General features: G+C 42.8%; 1 protein-coding gene and 1 pseudogene across 1 annotated transcript; both read right to left on the bottom strand.

Annotated features, from left to right (window-relative positions):
• Positions 1 to 2,931: 2,931 nt before the first annotated feature.
• On the bottom strand, positions 2,932 to 7,509 carry LOC102427903 (cytochrome b-c1 complex subunit 7). The gene is made up of 4 exons (XM_006102182.3): positions 7,397 to 7,509; positions 4,573 to 4,644; positions 3,794 to 3,960; positions 2,932 to 3,131 (listed from the first exon to the last, which is right to left on the bottom strand). Exons 1-4 carry the CDS (start codon positions 7,413 to 7,415, stop codon positions 3,054 to 3,056), a joined length of 336 nt encoding a protein of 111 aa, XP_006102244.1. The 5' UTR covers positions 7,416 to 7,509; the 3' UTR covers positions 2,932 to 3,053.
• Positions 7,510 to 8,297: 788 nt separating this feature from the next.
• Positions 8,298 to 8,732, bottom strand: LOC102431005 (annotated as a pseudogene).
• Positions 8,733 to 9,617: the final 885 nt, after the last annotated feature.

Genomic DNA, 9,617 nt, shown 5'->3' with positions numbered 1-9,617 from the left:
ATATTCATATCTGATACTTTAGTTCCTAAAACTTATGTCACCCAAAAGGGGAAACCCATTTGCACTTCACCCACCAGACTTTCAAGTACTTAGTGTAGTTTTTATGTTCACCTAGCTTTTATTATTTTTTCAAATATGTTTTTATTTATTTTAGAAAAGAAGGGAGAGGGAGAAACATCGATTGGCTGCCTCCTGCACCAACTCCCACCCCAAGGGGGATTGAGCCCGAAACCCAGGCATGTGCCCTGACCAGGAATCAAACTGGTAACCCTTGGGTTCATGGGACGATGCTCAACCAACTGAGCCACTCTAGCTGAGCTTCACCTGGCTTTTAAATTCTAAATTCTTTGGTTATTTTCAAAGCCATACATAGGTCTATGTTAGCATCATCCTGTTTGTGAACATAGGATTATTATGACTACGGTAACTTTAAGCTTTGGCCCTGTTTCCATTCTTATTACTGAATCCTGTAGCAGCCAGAACAGTGCTTACCATGTGCCAGGAACTGTTCTGAGTACCTGATATATAATGAAATTGGTTAATTTCAAAACAACCCTCTAAAGTAGGTTCTATCATTAGCCCCATTTTAGAGCTGAGGAAACTGAGGCACAGAAGTCAAACCATCCTATTAAGTTACCCAATAAGTGAATGGATTCAGATCTGGGTAGTCGTACCTAGAACTGGCTATGAATCACTCTATTATTCTATCTACAGGATGATGAGCCAAATAGGTTATATGAATATAATATTAATCAACCATGTAGGAGATTCAGGTTTACTTGAAAAGTTCTGAAGGAAGAAACTGGAGCACTGAAATACTGGGTGGTGCTTGGTTGTCTGAGAATTTATTTCAGTTACCTACTAAGGTCTAACAGGGAAGCATCCTGACGCAAAAATATTTATTCTTCAACTGACCCTTATGCAAATAGTCCCTCACTAAGATGTCCCTTAACATTGTCATCGACCACTATCTTTATCAGTTTCTATGTGGTTTACAATACTGTTCCAAACATGAAATTCAAATGTATTGCAGTCAAATCACAAATCTTACAAAATATTGAGCATATTAAAGAACTGATGCCACAAGCCGATTGCTCAGTGGTTAGAGCATTGGCCGCAGACTAGAGTCTCAGATTCAATTCCAGTCAAGGGCACATACCTCGGCTGCAGGCTTGATCCCTGACCCGATCGGGGTGCATGTGGCAATCGATGTGTCTGTCTCCCTCCCTTCTACTTTCTAAAAATCAATGGAAAAAATATCCTCAGGTGAGGATTAACAAAACAAACAAAAAAAACTGTGTTTACCATAACCAAAACCTGTACATCAAAGGAAAATTTAGGCAACTCAGACCAAATGAAAAAAATTGACGATTCAGAATAGGTGTTTCAGAAAATAATCTGAATATCAAAGAGAAGGGAGGCTCTTAGGAAATTTGATCTAATATTTTAGCAAGTTTTTAAGACAATTATGTTCATGTTGCAAAAGTCAAACATAAATAAATGTGTCAACATACCTAATTTTTGTAGAAAATAAACATAAAATATGTACACACATGCTTTTGTCTTAGGAATTTTGCCTGACACAAAACTTTCCGGTTTTGTTCTTTGAGGGAAGATCCTACCATCCACGCAGGGGCTTGTAGAACCCTGTGCAGGCTGCAGGTTCCAGAGTTCCTTTTCCACTTGCTGGGCTTCTAGGCACACCTCCACCACAGAAACCATTTTACAGTTTAGGGCTGGCAATGACATCACTGAATGGTTTTAATATATGTATTTCTTAAAATTACCATAACCTTAAAATTTCAAACTATTATTATTATCTAACGCTTACAATATACTTTCTAACAATCATTTCGAAAGTAGAAAGTCTCTGGGATCTGGGGAGAAAACCCAATGTCTTTATATTTTTGTCTGATTTTTGTTTTCTAATACACAGGAACACAGATACCTTATACAGACCCATCCTGGGGCTGTATACACAATTTTAAAAGATAGGATGCGAACTCAATTCTATTTTGAGAGCAGTGGTTGCAGAGGGCACAACAGTGGTCTCGATCCCGGCACACCAGGGGGTGGATCCTCTCCCCTGCATTCAGTAACTTTTGAAATCTGAGCGCCAGTCTGCTCACGTGCAGTTTGCTTCAGATAAAATGAAGTGATGGCACTTGTTGCTCGCTCCACTCCATTCCTGCAAGTTAGGCCCCAAGGCTATTAGCTATCTTGCTAATCTACAAATGCAATATCAAGGTGACTATTCTATTTGGAAGAATATTATCTCTCTCAGTAAATCAAGAAGTTATCCAACCAGTGAAGGAAACTGATTAAAATGGCTTAGTAGCCCTGGCCACATGGCTCAGTTGGTTGGAGTGTTGTCCCATGCACCAAATAGGCTGCGGGTTCGATTCCTGGTCAGGGCATGTACATAGGTTGCAGGTTCAATCCCCAGTCGGGGTGGGTGCATGTGGAGGGCAACCGATTGATGTTTCTCACATCGATTTTTTTTTTCCTCTCTCTCATATCAATAAACATACCCTCAGTTGAGGAATAAAAATGAAATTTTTTTTTTTTTTTAAATATATTTTATTGATTTTTCACAGAGAAGAAGGGAGAGGGATAGAGAGCTAGAAACATCGATGAGAGAGATCGATCAGCTGCCTCCTGCACGCCCCCCACTGGGGATGTGCCCGCAACCAAGGTACATGCCCTTGACCGGAATCGAACCTGATCGATTTTTTTTTTCCTCTCTCTCATATCAATAAACATACCCTCAGTTGAGGAATAAAAATGAAATTTTTTAAAAATGGCTTCTCTTCGCTTCAGGAGGCCATTAAACACTAATTGAAGAATACCTTGTAAGTTTGAAAAGAATTTAACAGATAAGTAAATTCAGTAGTTATTAAGAATAAAGTTTAGAATTCAAAAACTCCAACAAAAGTTATAATAGACATTTATTTATATATTTGAAACCAAGATGGTTTCAAATTGTGCACTTCAAGTTTAACCAACATAATTAAAATACTGAGGACAGATGCATCCACAGATTGATTCCATGATTATTTCTTTGCCCATTCTTCTCTTTCTTTTCTTTCCCGAATAACCTCTTTCAGATACGGTTCAAGGTAGAATTTATCCTAAAGAACAAATAAAAGAAAAATATCATATGCTACCATCACCATCGCATACTGGTATACTTCAAACACTCAACAGGTCTTAAACAACAAAAGAAAGTCATTGAAAATTTCATTTCCAACTTAAAAAAGTATTTTCTAGCAAACTAAGAACTGCCTGCTTTTCTAAAATGTAAAACCCATGAAGATATTGTAATCAATTGCTTTGATAGGTTATGAGAGGAAAGTCTGACAGAAAAGCAAAGGAAATGAGAGTCTGTAAGCTTCTGCCTAGTTTCAATGCACTTAGGGGCAAGGGTTTGCTTCACTGAGTCCTTCCTGGGAGCTAGAGCGCCACTCAATGGGCTGATCACATGAACAGCATTTTTTCATCTGAGCAGGAAGCAGAATGTAGAGGGAGAACACAGCCTGGGAAAGAAAAAACCTGGATATTATATATTAGAAACTTGCTTAGTGCCTTTGGAACAGTCACTTCACCTTTACGTCTCAATGTTTGTCTCTAAAATGAAGTTAACATTTGCTCTATAACCTCACCGTACTGTCATAAGGACATTTATTTGTGACAACATTAAGAACCCTAAAGCGCTATGCAAATGAATGTTTCTCTGTCTGTAATACTCAATCCTTAGTGGCCAATATTGTCAGATACACAGAAGCTGTTCTACCTCCTCATATTTTGTCCACTGCTCTTTAGGCAAGATCTGCTGCCTCATGGACAGGTCCAGGGCTCTCTTAATGCGAAACACCCTGTCGTTGTACAGGTTCTCGGGAAGCCTTCTGATGGCTTCTTCTACATCTTCATTCACATGTATTGTATCGTCTCGCATTAACCCTATGATAGGAAACAAGAGAGATTGAATATGTGTCTCAAAAATCAGGAATTTTTAAAAAACGAGTAAAATATCTTTATGACTTATAAACTTAAGACTTGGGTGAAATATCAAGAGTTACGTATGATCAAGCTCAATGTATTTCATACATAATCATGGGTTATTTAGTGGATTATTTCTAAAATGGTACTTTGGAAACAATATACACGCCTTTTAAAATCTACTGCCACAGAATTCACATTTTATCTAAAACAAATTTTAAAATGTCTACCTTGTTTTTAAACACAAATCAAACTGTAAAAATCTCTACTTTCAGAGTTCACAGAACTTAAATTTTAAATGCTAAGTGAAGGAGGGAGAGGGAGCGCATACTAAGGAAAATGTCCAGCTACCATATTTCAAGAACATAAATTATTTCACCTCAAACATTTAAGACAATTCCATCCCTCTCTTCTCAAAATAATTGGTGTGATTTAACATAACAATAAAATGTGACCTAACTTTAACATCTTCTAAGGTACACAAGCATAATTAGCTACTTTTTTGGACCCATAATGACTCTTGCAAAAATACTACTCTCAGAAAAAACAGAAGAAGGAAGTGCAGACACTCACCCAATTTATTGAATCCTGCAGCATTGTAATACCATTTTCGAATACCCTCCAGCCACCGGCTTGATGCTGCAACTGATATTGTCACACTGTTAGCTGCTGCAATTCACTTACTGTACTATATATATGAAAATGCTGATAAGTAAGCAACCGCTTTCTGATAGTTAACCTGTTAGAGCGTGCAAGCATAGGAAGGTATTTCCTTTCAACAGTGTATACTCTATATACTGTCGATAAAAATTCCTTATTTTATCTATAAGCAAAAGAAACTGCGGGTAAAAACAAGTTGGGCAAGTCATGGAAAAAAAGGTAAACTCAAACACCTAATGTACAAGATTTACGAGTACAATTATTGCCACTCAAAGGCAAGCGTGCCATTCCTTTATGTCCCCCTGCAACTATCGGAATTAAAGGGGTGGGGGATGGGAAAGAAACTCAGAACTTCTCAATTATTTATAGTTTCAGAAATAGATTACAGGTAACAAATTTAAACTTCCCTTTTAAAGGGAGTTGGTGTTGTAAGAAAAGAAGGCGACATTTCAGGATAGGGTGGCGGTCTAAATGACCCTCATCCTCCAAAATTTGTATTCTACATTACCTTTTTATTACTTGGCGACCCTCTTTAGAACCACATGTATTTCTGGGAGGTTTTTGATACCATTACTTAGTCCAGTGATGGCGAACCTTTTGAGCTCGGCGTGTCAGCATTTTGAAAAACCCTAACTTAACTCTGGTGCCGTGTCACATATAGAAATTTTTTGATATTTGCAACCATAGTAAAACAAAGACTTATATTTTTTATATTTATTATATATTTAAATACCATTTAACAAAGAAAAATCAACCAAAAAAATGAGTTCACGTGTCACCTCTGACACGTGTGTCATAGGTTCGCCATCACTTACTTAGTCACTTAATATTAAAAAGGATCAGCAAAAGAAGCCCATTTTCCACTCCCCAAGCTTTCCACCAAGGGAATGGATATTTGAAAACGGATGAGAACAGGTCATTGCTAAAACTCTTTGAGGAATAACATGATAGTGCCTGAGGTTTACAGGAGAAATGTGGTCCAGATGGGGAGGTAGAGAAAGCTTACAATCGCCTTGAAAATCTTGTCTAGGGTTAGCCCCTTGCCAAGCAAACTCCTTTTCTCCAACCCCGCCTTGCCCTACTCCTCAGTACATCAGAGTACAAGGCTTCGGTAACTCCCCTTGGAAACGAAGCACCAGGGATAACGTGGCTTCTAGCAAAACAAGTACCAGAGAGCCAACAACCTACAAGCATACTTGTAGAAAAGCAATGACTTGTGGGCGTATTAACCGGTGACGGTGAGAATGATTACTATGCATCCAACACTTATTGTGAGCCCAGCACCGTCCCATCTGCTTGACGCAGATTCGCACGCCTGTCCCTGAAAAGGGGGAACAGGTCTCACAGATGTCACCCCGCCCCAGATGGAAGCCAGCCAGGTCGATCGAGCTCCAAACACCGCGCAGGGGCAGAGCGCCTTCAACATTCGCAAAGTTCAGTTAAATAATGAATTCTCAAGGGTCTCCCCCACTCTTCCCAAAAAAGCTCAATGTCGCTTAGGTTGATGAACAGCTTCACGATGACTGAGGGCCAGGGAAAGGGACCAATATTTTTTTCAACAGCGACGCCAATTTCCAGCGGTTCTCAACCTGTGGGTCGCGACCCCTTTGGGGGCCCAACGACCCTTTCACAGGGATCGCCTAAGACCATCGGAAAACACATATATAATTACATGTTGTTTTTGCGATTAATCACTATGCTTTAATTATGTTCAATTTGTAACAATGAAAATACATCCTGCATATCAGTTACATTACGATTCATAACAGTAGCAAAATCACAGTAATGAAGTAGCAACGACAATAATTTTATGGTTGGGGGTCACCACAACATGAGGAACTGTATTAAAGGGTCGCGGCATTAGGAAGGTTGAGAACCACTGAAACCGTCAGAGGGCAGAGATGAGCAACAACAAAAAAGCAAATAAAATTCTATTTGGCGTTCACGTTCTGTTTTAAATATTCCGGCAATTTCAGTTTCCTATTCAATAACAGATATGTTTGCCTCGGTGCCTACCACACATCCAGATGTCTTCAAACCCACAGACCACGCCGACGTGCCAACAAGGTGGACTCGAAGCTTCCCGTCCCCTTGGCTGCCCTCCCTCCTCCAACTCCCGGTTTGGGAAGCGCGAGGGGTGCAATGCCGCCTCCAACCCCCTTTCCTCCGGCCACTCTGCCTCGGTTACCCGGGTCAAGGGCAAACTAACACCCGCCTCGGGACCAACAGATCTGTTATTGGATAGAAAACTGAAATGACCGGAATATTTAAAGCAGAACGTGAACATCAAATAGAACCGTGCCTTTCTGTTGCCGTTCTTGTTGCTCATCCCCGGCGGGAGCGTGCCCCGCGCTCATGCACCCGAGGGCACCTGGCTCACAGACAGCACCCGGGTCCTGTCGGCTGAAAGTCACCCAGTGACGTCCTTGTGCCCTTGAACTCTAGTTCTAAGGCCAAGCGGCAGGAATGCCCAGCGCAGGCAGATGGGACCCAGGGGTGCCCAGGCCGCCGCGGGCACCTTCACCACCAGCCGGTCCACACCCCAAGCCCCTCGACAAGCCTGGCTGGGGTCGCCGGGGGGCAGGCGGAAGGCGGCCTTCGCGCTGGACCGGAGCCGCCCCTTCCCTTCTGCCGCGGAACCCGCCACGGAGAGAGAGCAGAGGAAGAGACGCAAGCTGCTGCGAGAATGAAAGGCTGGGCGCAGCGATGCCCAGCAGTTAGGACACCAATTACCTACCGGCAGGCCGGCTCGCCATTTTGACCCGAGACTGAAGCGTTGCCTACTGGGTAAATCCAAGAGGGCGCGCGGGGTCCAGTGCGCAGGCGCCTCAGCTCTGGGCGCGAGGCTCGGGAGGACGCCCGCGCAGGCGCAGTTCCCGCGGCGACGTACGGTAGCTGTCATGCGGGCCATTCCGACGGCGTCCTTAGCAACGGAGTAAGTCGGTGTATGACGCGACCGGTTCCGGGAAGCATTCCGCGTGACCTGACGGGAAAACCCCAGGGAAGGAATGAGGGCACCGGGGCCATATCCTGGGTCCTGTTAGTGACGAGCTGTGAGACTTTGGGCGTTATTAATCGCGCCCTTGGGCCAAGCAGCGCGCTAAGCATGGTCTGGGCATATTCTCGTTCAATTCTCTCATTTAATTCTAATTCTTAAGTACTATGATTATCCCTATTGGAGAGAGGAGAAAGCAGGCTCAGAAGGGTTGGATAAATTGTCCAAGGACACACAGCTAGGAAGAATCCAGATACAACTTCGGGACGCCTTCATTCCAGGGCCATATGCCACACTTCTAATACAGAAGACACTAACCCTCTCTGGCCTTCAGCTTCTCCAGCTGAAGATCTGCATCAAACCATTTTAGTACAAGGTTAAAGGTTGGTTCAGGGGATGGGGGGGGGGAGGGGGCGGATTTAATGTCAAATCTAAGCTGTATCGCAGAATTTGCATGCAACTAAGGTAAAAGCAAGTACACTTTTAAGGCTCAGCTCCAACATATTCAGTTTAGGGCATAACAATCTAGGAACAGAAAAAAATCAAGGGAGTTAGTATGACTGGTGCTTATTCAGTTATGGTGAACTACCATTACTACTTTTTTTTTCTTTTTAACCCTGCTCTAGCCGATTTTATTAAAGAAAAATTTCCCATGATTTAGTTTTCACCAGTCTGTTCTGGCATGAGTCTAATGATATCAGAATCACCTGGGTCAATGATAGCCAGTGTGCATACCATGTAGCATTTTCCACACGCTGCGCCCGATTCAATATTATTGCCACTGTGGTGATGGACATCAGTCTTGGCCATCATGGCATAGTACTCTATTTCAGATTTCCTCAAGGCCCCAGCTGTTGTTGGCGAGGATGACCAGCTTCGCTTTGCCTTGTCGGATTATCTCCAGTGTCTGCTTGTACCCCAGCCCGTACTTTCAACTTTTCATAACGAGTTGTGGAGCCTAGAGTTGATCGACTCCAATGATTTTTTCGTCTTCTCTGCGGCCACCATCTTCTTGCCTCAAGTGTGGGACGTCCCCCAACCAAATGCAGCCGCCAAGATGGCCGGGGAGTGAGAAAGCTCTTTTTTTCTTTTTTTAAACATATATTTTTATTGATTTCAGAGAGGAAGGGAGAGGGAGATAGAAACATCAATGATGAGAATCATCGATAGGCTGTCTCCTGCACGTCCCCCACTGGGGATCAAGCCCACAACCCGGCATGTGCCCCTGACTGGAATTGAACCCAGGACCCTTCAGTCCACGGGCCCACGCTCTATCCACTAAGCCAAACAGGCCAGGGCCATTACTACTTCTCAGTCAGCTAAGGCTGCCATAAAATATTGTAGACTGGGTAATTTAAAAAACATTTTTCTCACAGTTCTGGAAGATGGAGACCCATCAAGGTGTCCGCATGTCAATTTCAGGTGAGAGCTCTTTCTGTGGCTTGTAGTGGGCTGTCTTCTCACCGAGTCCTCACGTGGCAGGGAGAGAGCCACCTCTGGTGTTTCTTCTCTCTAAGGGCACTAATCCCCTCATGACCTCATCTAAACCTAATTACTTCCAAGAGGTCCCATCTCCAAATGCCAGCACATTGGGGGTTAGAGTCTCAACATATGAATTGTGAGGGGGACACAATTCAGGCCACTATCCAAGAACACCTACTTTTGTTTTCTTTGGTCTTGAGACCTAGGACAGTAGAATCCATCTCGTAAGTTCAAAAGGTTAGATCTAATCGTCTTAGTCCATTCCAGTTCTAAAATTCTCTTTTTCCTTGTCCCACTGCAATTTCTCACGTAATCTTTTTAAAAAATATATATTTTATTGATTTTTTTACAGAGAGGAAGGGAGAGGGATAGAGAGTTAGAAACATCGATGAGAGAGAAACATCCATCAGCTGCCCCCTGCACACTCCCCACTGGGGATGTGCCCGCAACCAAGGTACATGCCCTTGACCGGAATCGAACC

This window comes from Myotis lucifugus, unplaced genomic scaffold (assembly GCF_000147115.1).
Source record: "Myotis lucifugus unplaced genomic scaffold, Myoluc2.0 scaffold_403, whole genome shotgun sequence".
NCBI classification, from domain to species: Eukaryota; Metazoa; Chordata; class Mammalia; order Chiroptera; family Vespertilionidae; genus Myotis; species Myotis lucifugus.
Note: the sequence above shows the minus strand (reverse complement) of the source record. Positions and strands in the feature narration are given on the sequence as shown.

Excerpts from the sequence above, each read along its gene's own strand:
- LOC102427903 (XM_006102182.3), bottom strand. Across the intron at positions 3,961-4,572 it reads TGCAGGATTCAATAAATTGG|GGTTAATGCGAGACGATACA; the intron begins GTGAGTGTCTGC and ends TTCCTATCATAG. Across the intron at positions 3,132-3,793 it reads AGTGGACAAAATATGAGGAG|GATAAATTCTACCTTGAACC; the intron begins GTAGAACAGCTT and ends TTTGTTCTTTAG.